Source organism: Salvelinus alpinus, chromosome 32 (genome assembly GCF_045679555.1).
Source record: "Salvelinus alpinus chromosome 32, SLU_Salpinus.1, whole genome shotgun sequence".
NCBI lineage: Eukaryota > Metazoa > Chordata > Actinopteri > Salmoniformes > Salmonidae > Salvelinus > Salvelinus alpinus.
The window spans coordinates 27640620-27659125 of record NC_092117.1 but is presented as its reverse complement, the minus strand read 5'-3'; the positions used below and the strand labels follow the sequence as shown (position 1 = coordinate 27659125).

The window sequence follows — 18506 nt, the reverse complement described above, 5'->3', positions numbered from 1 at the left end:
GGTTTGCACACACTGCAGCAGGGATTTTGGCCCACTCCTCCATACAGATCTTCTCCAGATCCTTCAGGTTTCGGGGCTGTCGCTGGGCAATACGGACTTTCAGCTCCCTCCAAAGATTTTCTATTGGGTTCAGGTCTGGAGACTGGCTAGGCCACTCCAGGACCTTGAGATGCTTCTTACGGCGCCACTCCTTAGTTGCCCTGGCTGTGTGTTTCGGGTCGTTGTCATGCTGGAAGACCCAGCCACGACCCATCTTCAATGCTCTTACTGAGGGAAGGAGGTTGTTGGCCAAGATCTCGCGATACATGGCCCCATCCATCCTCCCCTCAATACGGTGCAGTCATCCTGTACCCTTTGCAGAAAAGCATCCCCAAAGAATGATGTTTCCACCTCCATGCTTCACGGTTGGGATGGTGTTCTTGGGGTTGTACTCATCCTTCTTCTTCCTCCAAACACGGCGAGTGGAGTTTAGACCAAAAAGCTCTATTTTTGTCTCATCAGACCACATGACCTTCTCCCATTCCTCCTCTGGATCATCCAGATGGTCATTGGCAAACTTCAGACGGGCCTGGACATGCGCTGGCTTGAGCAGGTGGACCTTGCGTGCGCTGCAGGATTTTAATCCATGACGGTGTAGTGTGTTACTAATGGTTTTCTTTGAGACTGTGGTCCCAGCTCTCTTCAGGTCATTGACCAGGTCCTGCCGTGTAGTTCTGGGCTGATAACTCACCTTCCTCATGATCATTGATGCCCCACGAGGTGAGATCTTGCATGGAGCCCCAGACCGAGGGTGATTGACCGTCATCTTGAACTTCTTCCATTTTCTAATAATTGCGCCAACAGTTGTTGCCTTCTCACCAAGCTGTTTGCCTATTGTCCTGTAGCCCATCCCAGCCTTGTGCATGTCTACAATTTTATCCCTGATGTCCTTATACAGCTCTCTGGTCTTGGCCATTGTGGAGAGGTTGGAGTCTGTTTGATTGAGTGTGTGGACAGGTGTCTTTTATACAGGTAACGAGTTCAAACAGGTGCAGTTAATACAGGTAATGAGTGGAGAACAGGAGGGCTTCTTAAAGAAAAACTAACAGGTCTGTGAGAGCCGGAATTCTTACTGGTTGGTAGGTGATCAAATACTTATGTCATGCAATAAAATGCAAATTAATTACTTAAAAATCATACAATGTGATTTTCTGGATTTTTGTTTTAGATTCCGTCTCTCACAGTTGAAGTGTACCTATGATAAAAATTACAGACCTCTACATGCTTTGTAAGTAGGAAAACCTGCAAAATCGGCAGTGTATCAAATACTTGTTCTCCCCACTGTATATAAGCACTCATTGTGCAGTGGTGCTTTTTAAATATATATATATATATATACATAGTATTTTGTTCAGTGTAGGCCTCTACTTGAATGCATATTCTACAGGCTACCTCTATCCTAAATGTTACCTTTATGTTCAGTGGGAATGAATCACACGACTGCTATACAGTTGTTAGTGAATGTTGCACTAAAATGTCACAATGACAATGTTACAATGAATATTGCACTAAAGTACAAGTTCAAATGTTACAATAAAGTTACAATATTAATGTTTCAATACATGTTGCACTAAAGTAACAATGTTACAATAAAGTAACAATGTTGAAATACATTGATGGATGTTTTTTTGTCTTTGCTCTCAGTATTCATATCGGTGTAGTGTAATGGTTTTTGATGTGTAAAATAGTCACACTAGAATGTGACGGGGCATTCTAGTGGCAATGCTGGGGACTGCTAGTGACAGAGTTTTAAATGTGTTAATAACTGGGTTGGGATATATAAGAACTTTGATAACTGCATAGGAGAAATATGTTAATTCAGTATATGTAACATTATCCCACCGGTCACAATTGTGACCGACCATAAAACACACCTTTTCACCTACTTTTCCATTAAAATTTCAAAAAATAATGATTGATTATTTCAAAGGGTTACTAATGGCACTTGATTTGGATATTTTCATGTCTGGGAAAAATTTGGGATTAAATGGGTTAAAAATGCATTGGTTTGTTATGAAAAATAATACTTTAAATGCAAATGTTAAATAGCATAGCTTTTTAATGTATATAAACAAAGTGCATATAAATCTAACCATTCAGAATTAGTACAATCTGAACATAATAGAATATTGCACCATATCAAGAAAAATAAATAACAATGTGCAAAACTGCAGCATCCCTCTTAAACTGGTCCCTCTTTTCTCTCTCTTCTTTATTGCCATGTTATAACCATTAGCACACAGCAAAACTGACCATATTTAGCTTTTAATGGTGGAAATCTGTCCTTTGGCTAATGAGTCCAAATTTGAGATTTTTGGTTCCAACCACCATGTCTTTATGAGAAGCAGAGTAGGTGAACGGATGATCTCTGCATGTGTGGTTCCCACTGTGAAGCATGGAGGAGGAGGTGTGATGGTGTGGCGGTGCTTTGCTGGTGACACAGTCTGATTTATTTAGAATTCAAGGTACACTTAACCAGCATGGCTACCACAGCACTCTGCAGCGATACGCCATCCCATCTGGTTTGCGCTTAGTGGGACTATAATTTGTTTTTCAACAGGACAATGACCCAACACACCTCCAGGCTGTGTAAGGGCTATTTGACCAAGGAGAGTGATGGAGTGCTACATCAGATGACCTGACCTCCACAATCACCCGACCTCAACCCACTTGAGATGGTTTGGGATGAGATGAACTGCAGAGTGAAGGAAAAGCAGTCAACAAGTGTTCAGCATATGTGGGAACTCCTTCAAGACTGTTGGAAAAGCATTCTTCATGAAGCTGGTTGAGAAAATGCCAAGAGTGTGCAAAGCTGTCATCAGGCAAAGGGTGGCTACTTTGAAAAATCTAAAATCTAAAATATATTAGGATTTTTTAAACAATTTTTTGGGTTACTACACGATTCCATATGTGTTATTTCATAGTTCTGATGTCTTCACTATTATTCTACAATGTAGAAAATAGTAAAACTGTCACGTTCTGACCTTTGTCTTTAGTTAGTATGGTCAGGGCGTGAGTTTGGGGTGGGCAGTTCTATGTTGTCTGTTTCTATGTGGGGTTTCTAGTTTGGCCTGATATGGTTCTCAATCAGAGGCAGGTGTTTTGTGTTGTCTCTGATTGGGAACCATATTTAGGTAGTCTGTTTTGTATTGTGGGTTGTGGATTATTGTCTATGTCTATATGTAAGTTGCCTGTGTCTGCACTTGTCATTTTATAGCTTCACGGTCGTCGTTTATTGTTTTGTATAGTTTGTAAAGTGTTCTTCGTTTTCGTTATAATAAATAGAGAAGAATGCATTCACGTCACGCTGCGCCTTGGTCCTCCTCTCTTCCACGTTACGACGATCGTGACAGAATAACCGACCAAAATCGGACCAAGCAGCGTGAAAGAGAGGAACAGCGCGTTGTGGATTTCTGGACATGGGAGCGTGATCTGGACTATAATACTTGGGAAGAGATAGACAGATGGGCGGTCGACCCAGGGAGAGTGCCGGAGCCCGCCTGGGATTCGCTGGAGCAGTGCGAGGAGGGATACAGGAGAATGGAGTTGGCGAAACGAGCACGGCGGCGCGGTAGGAAGCCCGAGAGGCAGCCCCAAAAATTTCTTGGGGGGAGGGACACGGGGAGTGTGGCGAAGTCAGGTAGGAAACCTGCGCCAACTTCCCGTGCTTACCGTGGAGAGCGAGAGTACGGGCAGACACCGTGTTATGCGGAAGAGCGCACGGTGTCTCCTGTACGTGTGCATAGCCCGGTGCGGTACATCCCAGCTCCTCGTATCGGCCGGGCTAGAGGGGGCATCAAGCCAGGTGCCATGAAGCCGACTCAACGCATCTGGTCTCCAGTGCGTCTCCTCGGGCCGGTGTACATGGCACCAGCCCTACGCATGGTGTCCCCGGTTCGCCAGCACAGCCCAGTGCGAGCTATTCCACCTCGCCGCACTGGCCTGGCTACGGGGAGCATTCAGCCAGGTAGGGTTGGGCAGGCTCGGTGCTCAAGAGCTCCAGTACGCCTTCACGGTCCGGTCTATCCGGTGCCACCTCCACATACCAGCCCTCCGGTGGCAGCCCCTCGCACCAGCCCAGTACCACCAGTGCCAACACCACGCACCAAGCCTCCTGTGCGTCTCCAGAGCCCTGTACGCCCTATTCCTCCTCCCCGCACTCGCCCAGTGGTGCGTGTTCCCAGTCCGGTACCACCAGTTCCGGCACCACGCACCAAGCCTCCTGTGCGTCTCCAGAGTCCAGTACGCTCTGTTCCTCCTCCCCGCACTAGCCTTGAGGTGCGTGTTCCCAGCCCGGTACCACCAGTTCCGCCACCACGCACCAGGCCTACTGTGCGCCTCCAGGGTCCAGTATGCCCTGTTCCTCCTCCCCACACTAGCCTTGAGGTGCGTGTCCCCAGCCCGGTACCACCAGTTCCGGCACCACGTACCAGGCCTACAGTGCGCCTCGGCAAGCCTGAGCTGCCCGTCTGCCCAGCGCCATCTGAGCTGCCCATCTGCCCAGCGCCGCCTGAGCTGCCCGTCTGCCCAGCGCCGCCTGAGCTGCCCGTCTGCACAGCGCCGCCTGAGCCACCCGCCAGTCAGGAGCCGCCAGAGCCGCCCGCCAGTCAGGAGCTTCCAGAGCCGCCCGCCAGTCAGGAGCCGCCAGAGCCGCCCGCCAGTCAGGAGCCGCCAGAGCCGCCCGCCAGTCAGAAGCCGCCAGAGCCGCCCGCCAGTCAGGAGCCGCCAGAGCCGGCCTTCAGTCATGAGCTACCCCTCAGTCATGAGCTACCCCTCAGTCATGAGCTACCCCTCAGTCATGAGCTACCCCTCAGTCATGAGCTGCCCCTCAGTCATGAGCTGCCCCTCAGTCATGAGCTGCCCCTCAGTCCGGAGCTGCCCCTCAGTCATGAGCTGCCCCTCAGTCCGGAGCTGCCCCTCAGTCCGGAGCTGCCCCTCAGTCTAGAGGCGCCCCTCAGTCCAGTGGGGCCATTTAGGAGGGTCGCTGTTCCTAGGAGGCCACAGAAGCGGACTAAAACTATGGTGGAGTGGGGGCCACGTCCAGCGCCAGAGCCGCCACCGCGGACAGATGCCCACCCAGACCCTCCCCTATAGGTTCAGGTTTTGCGGCCGGAGTCCGCACCTTGGGGGGGGGGGGGGTGGGGGGTGGGGTACTGTCACGTTCTGACCTTTATTTTCCTTTGTTTTGTATTTAGTTAGTATGGTCAGGGCGTGAGTTTGGGGTGGGCAGTTCTATGTTGTCTGTTTCTATGTGGGGTTTTCTAGTTTGGCCTGATATAGTTCTCAATCAGAGGCAGGTGTTTTGTGTTGTCTCTGATTGGGAACCATATTTAGGTAGTCTGTTTTGTATTGTGGGTTGTGGGTTATTGTCTATGTCTATATGTAAGTTGCCTGTGTCTGCACTTGTCATTTTATAGCTTCACGGTCGTCGATTATTGTTTTGTATAGTTTGTAAAGTGTTCTTCGTTTTCGTTATAATAAATAGAGAAGAATGCATTCACGTCACGCTGCGCCTTGGTCCTCCTCTCTTCCACGTTACGACGATCGTGACAAAAACAAAAACATTGAATGAGTAGCTGTGTCCAAACTTCTGACTGGTACTGTATATGCATATATTAAATATATGTATATATATATATTCTTCACTGGAGGGACATTCTCTGGAATAAGCATAATCTCCATTGTACTCAGCGAGTTAGTGACGGATTGTACTTTGTTTTCTATAGTGTTATACATATTAAAGTATTATACTATATATTATTATAGTATCCCTCGAAAAACAGGCATTAAACCGCAAGGGAATTGATCTTGGTTAAATTAGGGGTTAAATGAAATAGTTTCAAGTTTTAATGTCACATGCACAAGTACAGTGAAATGCCTTTCTTGCTAACTCAAAACCCAACAATGCAATAATCAATAACAATGTATTACTAGAAAAAACACACAAGAAATAATACAATAAAGTAAGTAAGTAAGTAAGCTTACTATATACAGGAAATATTTAAAAAGTCAGTTCCAATACACTGCGATTTCATACATTATTCATATAAAAAGGTTGTATGACTGATTTAGTGATATATTGCATGACTCGGGGATCTGTTATGTTAATTAATGCTGAAGCTTCTTGGAATATTCAGCTTGTTCTTTCTCATATTCATCTTGCTCTTTGTTCTATTCAGCTTGCTCTTTGTTCTATTCAGCTTGCTCTTTGTTCTATTCAGCTTGTACTTTGTTCTATTTAGCTTGCTCTTTGTTCTATTCAGCTTGTACTTTGTTCTATTCAGCTTGGTCTTTGTTCTATTCAGCTTGTTCTTTGTTCTATTCAGCTTGCTCTTTGTTCTATTCAGCTTGTTCTTTGTTCTATTCAGCTTGTTCTTTGTTCTATTCAGCTTGTTCTTTGTTCTATTCAGCTTGTTCTTTGTTCTATTCAGCTTGTTCTTTGTTCTATTCAGCTTGCTGTTTGTTCTATTCAGCTTGTTCTTTGTTCTATTCAGCTTGTTCTTTGTTCTATTCAGCTTGTTCTTTGTTCTATTCAGCTTGTTCTTTGTTCGATCCAGCTTGTTCTTTGTTCTATTCAGCTTGTTCTTTGTTCTACATTTAAAGGAGCAGCATGCTTAGAAACTCCTAAAATGTCTTAGTACTGCTTCTTACTTTATCATATTCCATTGGGACATCCATTGGGACATCTATTGGGACTTCTATTGTCATTTGACACTAGTTGCTAGTTAAAATGTCACATGTATAACCTGTTGCATTTTTTTTTCTTAAGTTCCTTATTTTATGTGACCTGTAGGTATGGAGTTGTGTTCACATATTACTGAATCAGCCTGGGTTTGGCATGAACATCTACTTCACACAGCTCATATATGTTGCCATGGAGATGCCTGGAAAGATTGCAGTCTATCACTTCTTGAACAAGATTGGCCGAAAACCTGGAAAATTTGGGACACTGCTTTTGATTGGAGCCTGTGTCTTCATCATCATATTTGCTCCTCGAGGTATTTGTTGTTTCCTAAAATATATTGTTAGCAAATAATGTATTATTTGACTTTGCAACAATGCGCTACATGTGTTAAGATTTTACTTCACTTTACGTTCCTACTTACTTACTTACATACCTTTGAGTTCCTTGTGGAACTTAGGCCACCGACACAGTTTGTTTTCTCTTTCTGCACTTGCGTTTTGAGTCCTGTGTATTATTTGTCAGTTGTTAGCCTTAGATTCAGTCATCCATGTTTTCATATCTTCACTCAGGTACAGTGCATTTGGAAAGTATTCAGACCCCTTCACTTTTTCCACATTTTGTTACGTTACAGCCTTATTCTAAAGTGGATTAAACAATTGTTTTTCCACATCAATCTACACAATACCTCATAATGACAAATGTATAATGACAAAACCAAAACATTTCTGCAGCATTGAAGGACACCAATAACACAGTGGCCTCCGTCATTCTTAAATGGAAGAAGCTTGGAACCACCAAGACTCTTCCTTGAGCTGTCCGCCCGGCAAAACTGAGCAATCGGGGGAGAAGGGCCTTGGTCAGGGAGGTGACCATGAACCCAATGGTCACTGACAGAGCTCTAGAGTTCCTCTGAGGAGATGGGAGAACCTTCCAGAAAGACAACCAGCGCTCCAACAATCTGGCCTTTATGGTAGAGTGGCCAGATGGAAGCCACTCCTCAGTAAAAGGCACATGACAGCCCGCTTGGAGTTTGAGAAAAAGGCACCTAAAGGACTCTCAAACCATGAGAAACAAGATTATCTGGTCTGATGAAACCAAGATTGAACTCTATGGCCTGAATGCCAAGCGTCACGTCTGGAGAAAACCAGGCACCACTCATCACTTGGTCAAAACCATCCCCACGGTGAAGCATGGTGGTGACAGCATCATGCTGTGGGGATGTTTTTCAGCGGCAGGGACTGGAAGACTAGTCAGGATCGAGAGAAAGATGAATGGAGAAAAGTGCAGAGAGATCCTTTATGAAAACCTGCTCCAGAGTGCTCAGGACCTCAGACTGGGGCGAAGGTTCACTTTCCAATAGGACAATGACTTTAAGCACACAGACAAGACAGTGGCTTTGGGACAAGTTGTTTTTGGGACAAGTCTTGAACTCAATATAACATCTCTGAAGAGACCTGAAAATAGCTGTGCAGTGATTCTCCCCAACCAACCTGACAGAGCTTGAGAGGATCTGCAGAGAAGAATGGGAGAAACTCTCAAAATACAGTTGTACCAAGCTTGTAGCGTCATACCCAAGAAAGTACTGAGTAAAGGGTATGAATACTTATTTAAATGGGATATTTCAGTTTTTTTTTTTTTATACATTTGCAAACATAAAAAAAAAACAGTTTTTGCTTTGTCATTATGGGGTATTGTGTGTAGATTAATGATGGGAAAAAAACATTTAATCCATTTTAGAATAAGGCTGTAACATAACAAAATGTGGAAAAAGTGAAGGGGTCTGAATACTTCCGAATGCACTGTATGTGGGTGTTTCGTACCATCATGGGTCTTTTTGGGAAAAGCCTGTCAGAAACTGTAACATCTGCTTCCAACTCACACTCTCAAACATGTAGATCCCCTGAACGTGGAATTCTGCCTGCCCCTGGACCCAGCTACCCGCCTCCTCCTGTGTATGACCTTCTGCCTGCCCCTGGACCCAGCTACCCGCCTCCTCCTGTGTATGACCTTCTGCCTGCCCCTGGACCCAGCTACCCGCCTCCTCCTGTGTATGACCTTCTGCCTGCCCCTGGACCCAGCTACCCGCCTCCTCCTGTGTATGACCTTCTGCCTGCCCCTGGACCCAACTATCCACCTCCTCCTGTGGTCAAAAGAGCAACCCAATGAACAAGTCTCGATATTAGGTCTCTGTTCTGCACCCTGGGCTTGAAACCAGCTCTCTGTCTCCCATCGTATTCATTACAGAAGCGTCCTTCACAATAATGTTCCTTTATACCACTGAGCTCTACCCAACAGTAGTTCGGTGAGTGACCAATAAACTACCATATCACATTTGTTCACTTAATGTAATGAGTCCTTCGGTCTATTCAGTGAGGTGAAACGTTATTCACAATGTTGCAGATAGAAATGTAACAAGACAATCAACTCTGTTCTAAAGAATACATTTATATCTGAATGTTTTGTAATGTTGTTTGTTGCCCTCCTGAGACTGACCCCTTTTGGGTTATGGTGTTCATAGAAACAGAGACCTAATATCGAGACTTGTTCATTGGGTTGCTCTTTATAGTGGCCTCTTTATAACACATATTGTTGACAAGAAGTTTCAAAGTACGTCATGCTGCTACATAATAATGTGTTTTTCTCTCACAGATCTCTCCTCTTGCACCTTAAATAACTAGTTAGTTTGGTCCCTCATGCAGAGCGGCGTTGACTACATCTCGTTTGTGGGTCGACTGGGCGTGTCCATCGCTCCCTCTTGTTGCACTATTGGATATTTGGGAGGTCCTTCCTGTTGTAATATATAGCTTGGTGATTGTTGGTACCAGACTAGTGGCTTTGCTCCTCCCAGAAACACTCAATGTTCGCCTGCCAGAGTTCATAGAGGACATAAGGTCATCAAGGTAGAGGAGGAATTGTATTTGCTAACACTGTATTTAAAGCCTCCAGCTATATTATTGATTGATTGATGATTTTATTATGATTTATTGATTGATGATTGCTCTTTGTTTTACAGCCCATATGGGCTTATAGGACAATATTTATCAAGTACTTAAATTGTACATTTATGATGCAGTTATATGATGCATTGTAAGACTTGTCATGAGCCTGGTTATAAGACATTATAAAGGCTCATACATGCTTATAGCAAGATATAAAAAAAAATGAGACCAAGATGTTTTAAATTAAGGTATTTAATCCAGTATTAAATCAGTATTCATAATTGGACGAATGGCCATCTAATATCTAATTGCACCTTTTCTCCTTTGCAGAGCAAAACTGAATGGATAGAGTGCCATTCCACTGAATCACTTCTGATGAAAACAGAAATGGAACAGTTGAAGTTGCATGAATCCACACAGAGGTTCTATTAAATTACAAAGGGATTCTGTAATTCTATGTGAATCCATGTCACTCAGAGAAACAGTAGTTTTAAAGCAAGTGCATGAAATATGAACATAGAGCAGAATATCTAGCCAGAAGATAATGGATGGACCAAAGCATAGATGCACTAGGGCCCTACTAACGTAACCAAAACAACTCAAAACAACCCAAAAAAAACAATATAATCATTTAAGTAACACGCTTGACAAAAGTTATTATTAACCTGGTTATTACACGGTGAAAGAGCATTGTAAAATTAATTGCAGTCTGTTTTTCTCACACGGTCATCAATTAATCTACTGTTTTGTTCTTCATAAATACTGGTGTTGGTATGTCTTCCTGTGGGGCTTGGCAATAAACCCATGTTCTATAGATCTGTTTCCTCTACTGAGTTACCCTAAGAGTTAGGGTTAGTTCCTTCCTCTTAAACCGCTGTCACGAGCTGGAACATGTGTTTTCCATCAGATAAATACCTTTATTGTGGTGGCATGTTCAATAGAACATACTATGTGAAACACTGTGAAGCATTTCAGTATATCTAGCCTTCGTCTCGTTTCAGTATATCTAGCCTTCGCCTCGTTTCAGTATATCTAGCCTTCGCCTCGTTTCAGTATATCTAGCCTTCGCCTCATTTCAGTATATCTAGCCTTCGTCTAGTTTCAGTATATCTAGCCTTCGCCTCGTTTCAGTATATCTAGCCTTCGTCTCGTTTCAGTATATCTAGCCTTCGTCTCGTTTCAGTACATCTAGCCTTCGTCTCGTTTCAGTATATCTAGCCTTCGTCTCGTTTCAGTATATCTAGCCTTCGCCTCGTTTCAGTATATCTAGCCTTCGTCTCGTTTCAGTATATCTAGCCTTCGTCTCGTTTCAGTATATCTAGCCTTCGTCTCGTTTCAGTATATCTAGCCTTCGTCTCGTTTCAGTATATCTAGCCTTCGTCTCGTTTCAGTATATCTAGCCTTTGTCTCGTTTCAGTATATCTAGCCTTTGTCTCTTTTCAGTATATCTAGCCTTTGTCTCGTTTCAGTATATCTAGCCTTTGTCTCGTTTCAGTATATCTAGCCTTTGTCCCGTTTCAGTATATCTAGCCTTTGTCTCATTTCAGTATATCTAGCCTTCGTCTCGTTTCAGTATATCTAGCCTTTGTCTCGTTTCAGTATATCTAGCCTTTGTCTCGTTTCAGTATATCTAGCCTTCGTCTCATTTCAGGATATCTAGCCTTCGTCTATATTCGCTTTTTTTCTACAAACTTGTGTGGGAACTAGCCTGGGTGCCAGCCTGTTGGTACCATCATGCTATCAAGTCCTTGTCACCCACCCATTGTCATGGTACAATGTATGTTTGGCTTGACAATGAGTGATGGAGTTGGCAAGAGCACAAACATCACGTCCTATTCTCATTTTTACAACAGGAAGGACCTCCCAAATATCCAATAGTGCATCATTTTGAACTTAGACATGTTAACATGTTATTGAATTCTAGAAAGTTTGAAATTGTGAAATATTCTTTAGTTGCTCAAGCAACTCCTTTCTGTCAATGTGTCACCAATTAATGTAGATGAAGGCATTCTTCCACAAACAAAAGAGGTTTAAGTGGTTTTGCACTGTCAAAGATTGATCAATTTCACATGGTTTACCTAACAATGAGACAATGGGACCAACAGACAACCTTTAGACTTGGTGAAAGATTATGACATATTTTCTTGGATTCAACGTTGGTGAATGAGAGAGGGATTGCTGTTGATAATACGAGTCTGTGGACAAGAAGTCTGTGTGGACCAAGTGGAAGACGAAGATGAAGTTCGAACACCTACTCTCGGTTGTCAATGGATTTGGACGGTTCCAGATGATGATCATTATCATCAGCTTTATTGGTCGATTCACCCTGCCGTGTCACTTCCTGCTGAACAACTTCATAGCAGCCGTGCCCTCTCACCACTGTGACCTCAGCGCTCTGGATGATGGCGGCCTCTTTGGGAATCTGACCCAGGAGCAGAGACTGACTGTCAGCATTCCAGTACAGGAAGATGGAACTCCAAGCTCCTGTAAGATGTTCCCAGAGCCCCAGTTCCAGCTCCTTTCCAACTCCAATGACAGTGACCTAGTTACAGTCCCCTGTCAGAATGGATGGGCATATGACAACAGCACCTTCAAATCCACTCTGGCTACAGAGGTAAGTCTTTCTGTCTCTTTGTCACTAGACTATAGAAGTCGAAAGGTCATGTTGTAGTCATTGAATGTCTCATTGAATGAAAAGTAATGTTGTAGTTATTGAATGTCATTATTTGACCACTACAGATGTTGCATATAATTGAAGTGTTATTCGTACTTTCAAAGCATATTTGAATATTGTTGCATTGCTAGCTACTCAATGAAAGTTTTTCACAAAAGGAAAGTAGAGAGGCCGTTCTCATTTATACATTGAAGGAGTTAATTCTTAATTCCACCTCTCTCATCAGTGGGACTTGGTGTGTGACCAGAAAGGGCAAAATAAGGCGACAACAACCATCTTCTTCATAGGAGTGATGTTCGGAGCTATGACCTTTGGAAGCCTGAGTGACAGGTAAGTTATTTATTCATTCACAGACAGTAGATTTTAGAGTCACCTTTAACCTAATCTCTTATGTATAGATGCATGTATCAGAACTGCTATGCTAGTGTCTGTCAACAGACTATGGGATGCTACGATTGTCATTGATCATTTCGACAAATCACGATTTTGCGGGTGTTAGTATGTTTTGGCCCATAGCCTTGTTTCTTTTTGACCATTTGAATAGAATACTGTTGCAGTGAGGTACTTAATTGTTACCCAATAATGGTTTGATATTGATATAAGAACTGCTGCATTTGGACTTTAATATTTTTAAATCAATCAAATTAAGAGGAATTTTGTAATGTATCTCTACATTATCTTTCTCATTGAAAAATGGGAACTGCCTCACGCTACAGAAACAGGAGATAGGCCCCTGCCCTATGGGCCGTTCTGGCTCGGATAAGGCTACTTAATGTACAGATGTAGGATCTTAATTTGAGCCAGTTTGCTACAGCAAGAAAATAATCCTGCAGCAACAGGAAATGTGAATTATTATCTGGATGATAATGATTGGACATTTTTGTAGGGGTTGATCATTTTTTTGTAAGGGAAAATCAAGTCTGAAAGTGGAAATTACAAATATCAGAAGCCTTTTTATACCTCAAATACACTACACATTTTACATTTCCTGATCAAATTAAGATCCTACATCTGTATGTAGATGTTTCTGTTCACCTTCTCTTCACATGTTATCTTTTTCTCTAGGTTTGGTAGGAAACCCATGCTCCTGGTGTCCTATATCTCTGGCATGCTGTTTGGTTTTGCCAGTGCTTTCTCCACTTCCTTCATCATGTTCGCTGTGCTCAGGTTCTTCACTGGGTTCGGTATCACCGGCATCGTCATCGTCTCATCAGTACTCAGTGATTATACACATGCACACAGGCTCACACACACACACCCACACTCAAATATGAAGCCCACCCACTAGACAAATACAGATAACCCATGTTGCACCCCAGACACTACCCTCTCCTCATCTGGGGTTGTGTTGTGGTGTTGTCCCATCTCTTCAGGTGTGGAGTGGGTGGACATTGAGCACAGAAAGCTGGTGGGAGTGATTGACAGCCTGTCCTGGACGTTTGGTTACTGCATGATTCCAGCCATAGCCTACTGTGTGACCGACTGGAGACAGCTGACCATAGCGGTCACCTCACCTCTTGCTCTAGCCATACTCACCTGGAGGTTAGAGGGAGGGAGGGTCTGACTGATGGACTGACAAAAAAAGGAATGGACAGTTAACCGTTGCTATGTAATTGTGAATGACATCTTTACCTCCTCCAATAGGTGGATTCCTGAGTCAGCCAGGTGGCTCATAGCCAATGGGAAGTTTGAGAAAGCTAACTTTTATTTGCAACAATGTGCCCAGATGAACCAGAAGGAGGAGTTTGGATCCAAAATCACACCAGAGGTAAGCGAATATCAGGATCGGAACAGGATCAGGAAGTTTAAGCAATATCATAATTCCTTCACATTTCCTTCTAGCCTAGTCCCATATCTGTTTGTGCTGTCTTGCTAACTCCTAAGGTCAGAGTTGGCAAGACAGCACAAACAGATCTGGGACCAGGTTACTTTCCCTCTGAAAGGCTGGGTGTGATTTTTGCCATATTGCTTATACTTATCCAATAGGTTCAGACGTACACGAGTGCCTAGGTGGTGGAGTCTAAGGATTAGGGGTTGATTTGGGATTCAGCAACTGATCCGCCTCTATTTTTCTCCCCACCAGACTCTGTCCAGTATCATTGTGACAGAGAGAAAAGACAGAACTCACTCCTACCTGGACTTGGTCAGGACACCAAAGATGAGGAGGCTGGCTCTACTAACAGGCATAGTGTGGTGAGTATCCCCTCTCTCATGATGTCTGTTACAAGTCGCTTTAGTAGATGCATGTTCATCAAGTCTGGCTATACATAACAATGTAAGAGTAATGTAAGAATTTATTGATGAATTCAAGAAAATATCATGAAATGTCAACTTTTAGCTCAACTCAAACTGTCACGACACATGACATCAGTCTACACAGTTTAACAACACCAACAATGCCAACCTGATTTCTCCTACCGAAGGTATGGTGTGGCGTCAACATTTTATGGCATTAGCTTCAACATCACTGGATTTGGACTCAACATCTATCTGACCCAGTTTGTGTACGGTGCCATAGAGCTGCCAGCCAAACTATCAGCATACTACCTTCTGGATAAGGTGGGCAGGAGAAACACAGAAGTGGGATCTTTACTAGGAGCTGGAATCTGTCTCGCTATCAACATCTTCATACCCAGAGGTGAGTGCTTTTTTTTTTGTTGATTAGGAAGGTGAGCAACTCCGGTCCAGAAGGCAGTATTATCTTTTATAAACTGGGTGGTTTGAGCCCTGAATGCTGATTGGCTGACAGCCGTGGTATATCAGACTGTATACCATGGGTATGACAAAACCATTTATTTTTACTGCTCTAATTATGTTGGTAACCAGTTTATAATAGCAATAAAGCACCTCGGTGTTTGTGGTATATGGGTTGTATCCAGGATCTCCGCGTTGCATCGTGCTTCAAAACAGACCTTAGCCGTGGTATGTTGGCCATTTACCCCACCCCCTCGGGCCTTATTGCTTAAATATAGGAGTTATCATATAAAAAACTGGGGTTGGCAGCAGGGGCTGCAGTGTGTGCAGGCTTTTGTTTCAGTGCAGAACTAACATACTAACATACTACCTGATTCAACTAATAGCTCAATTGAAGACCATGCTTAGTTGAATCAGGTGTGTAGCTGAGGTGTGTAACGGCAGCCTTCCTCCTCTTCGTCTGAAGAGGAGGTGTAGCAGGGATCGGACCAAGAAGCAGCGTAGCTCGTGTTCAACATGATTTAATAATGACAATTAAACAGTGAACACTTACAAAATACAAAATAACAAACGTGGCTTACCGATACAGCCCTATTGTAACGATGTTCCTCCTCCTCTTCATACGAAGAGGAGGAGTAGTGATTCGACCAAGGTGCAGCGCATTGAAATGCCATAATGAATTTTATTAAACAAGAACAAAAACGAACTATACTTGAAATGATTACAAAATAACAAAACGAATGTAGACAGACTAGAACGACGAACTGACATAAAACACGCAGAACGAACGAACAAGTACTTACTACAAACAAAATGACGAACGAACGAAACAGTCCTGTATGGTGCAAACAAACACAGACACAGGAGACAACCACCCACAAACAAACAGTGTGAAAACACCTACCTTAATATGACTCTCAATCAGAGGAAATGAAAAACACCTGCCTCTAATTGAGAGCCATATTAGGTCACCCTTTAAACCAACATAGAAACAGAAAAGATAGACTGCCCACCCAAACTCACGTCCTGACCAACTAACACATACAAAACTAACAGAAAACAGGTCAGGAACGTGACACCTATCTGGTGCAGAGAAAACACAGAGACAGGAAACAACCACCCACAAAATCCCAACACAAAACAAGCCACCTATATATGATTCCCAATCAGAGACAACACAAAACATCTGCCTCTGATTGAGAACCATATTAGGCCAAACATAGAAACGGACAAACAAGACACACAACACAGAATGCCCACCCAGCTCACGTCCTGACCAACACTAAAACAAGCAAAACACACAAGAACTATGGTCAGAACGTGACAGGGTGGAACATACCCTGGCACTTACTAGATCACAACTCTACAGGAGTAATCGCAACTCTACAGGAGTAATCGCAACTCTACAGGAGTAATCGCGACTCTACAGGAGTAATCGCGACTCTACAGGAGTTATCACGACTCTACAGGAGTTATCACGACTCTACAGGAGTTATCACGACTCTACAAGAGTTATCACGACTCTACAGGAGTAATCGCGACTCTACAGGAGTTATCACGACTCTACAGGAGTTATCACGACTCTACAGGAGTTATCACGACTCTACAAGAGTTATCACGACTCTACAGGAGTCATCACAACTCCACAAGAAATATCACAACACTACAAGAAATATCACAACTCTACAGGAATAATCAAGAATCTACAGGAATAATCACAACACTACAAGAAATATCACAACACTACAAGAAATATCACAACTCTACAGGAATAATCAATAATCTACAGGAATAATCACAACTCTACAAGAGTAATCACAACTCTACAGGAGTATTCACAAATCTATAAGTGTCATCACATCTAGTACTGCTGGGATCTGTTCCAGTCTGTTTCAGTTATTCATGGACTCATCCTCAAGATTTAAATGAGCTGCGTAACTTTGAGTTAAAGGTCATGTTGTTCCCATCCTCTCTTTCAGACATGTCTGTTTTAAGGACGGTGGTGGCGGTGCTGGGGAAGGGTTGCTCGGCAACATCCTTCACAACCGTTGTGTTGTACAGCTCTGAGCTGTTCCCTACTGTGGTCAGGTAAGTGATTCTCCTGTCTACTCTCTCTTTCACAAAGGAATATTTGGTGGGGATGTATAGTGTAGTGGTTGCACTGCGGACTCAAAACCACATACCCCTGGCGATGTGGGTTCCCACCTTGGTCACTTTCCTATCTATGCCCCTTTACTTTCACCTTTCCTGTGGAAATGTCATTAAGAATGGAAAAAATACAGAAAGAGATCAGCATCAGGAGATTGGGATTCTGATTTAAAGTGTAACTAAAGACACGTCAAAACATGTGTTCTGTGTCTTTCTCTCTGTCTCTCAGGCAGAACGGCATGGGCTACAACTCATCCATGGGTCGTCTGGGAGTGTCTCTGGCCCCTCTGATCCTGCTGCTGGACGAGGTGTGGAGGGACCTTCCACAGGTCCTCCTCTGCTCCATAGCCCTGCTGGCTAGCCTGGTGGCCAGGATGCTGCCGGAGACACGGGACCGCTGTCTACCAGAGACCATCCAGGACGTCGAGGACGGGCAGACAGGGTACGATATAGACTCTGATAGCCTCTGTGATACAGACACTTAAGGTTGGATGCAATAGAGCGCATTATAGAGCAGCGCACTTGACCGCTGACAATGTGCCCAATATGCAGAAATCGTTCCGCTTTTGCGTGGTTGCTAAAATTCTAAAATATTGTCCTATAATTTCAGTTTATGTGACATAACAAGCAATGTAGAGAATCATTGTACCATCTAAACCGCTGTGAAATATACTGTATTTTCAATAACCCAAAATATAGTATTTTCTACTTTTTAAAGCTGGTATACAAAACCTAAAGTAAAAGCACGCAAAAACTAAACTTAAAGAAGGGAAGCATAAACAATTGCGCACATAGAACGGATCTACCACTTATCAGACTTGCTTTCAATGAGAATGACAGGTTTTTAACTTACATTTTTAAGTGAATTTGGTTGGGTTGCACACAGTGCTTCATATGGCGCCTTTAAAGGCATTTTCCCCAACGTTTGGGGAGATCACATTCATGGTAAACCCTTCGCATGTCGGCTCAAGTGTAAATGACCTTTAAAAGTCTGTTGTTATGCGCTGCGTTATAGCCTACCTTGGATTGAATCCCAGCCTTAGGCCCAGAACAAGGAACTTGATCTCCATATCATTTCAGGGTAACAATAAAGTTGCTTAGTATAGATCTCAGTCAAAATGGTGAATTAATTTCTTTCTGAACATGATTATTGATAATTATGAATGTCATAGAAAATGTTTTATCAATGATTTTTATATCTATTTCTTTAATGTACCATTCTAGGAAAAGTTTGGCTGGATCCCAAGTTGTGGAAACGACAGATATCCCTCTCAAATCAAAGGACAACGATGAGGTGGAAAATGGATACTAAGATTCTTTCTGTATA

General features: G+C 43.3%; 1 protein-coding gene across 1 annotated transcript; it reads left to right on the top strand.

The window, feature by feature from the left end:
• Nucleotides 1-11486: 11486 nt before the first annotated feature.
• On the top strand, nucleotides 11487-18500 carry LOC139562119 (solute carrier family 22 member 7-like). Its single transcript, XM_071379478.1, has 10 exons — nucleotides 11487-12277; nucleotides 12564-12667; nucleotides 13403-13557; nucleotides 13711-13879; nucleotides 13982-14105; nucleotides 14421-14530; nucleotides 14761-14975; nucleotides 17011-17119; nucleotides 17409-17621; nucleotides 18404-18500. Exons 1-10 carry the CDS (start codon nucleotides 11900-11902, stop codon nucleotides 18489-18491), a joined length of 1665 nt encoding a protein of 554 aa, XP_071235579.1. The 5' UTR covers nucleotides 11487-11899; the 3' UTR covers nucleotides 18492-18500.
• The last annotated feature ends 6 nt before the right edge of the window (nucleotides 18501-18506 follow it).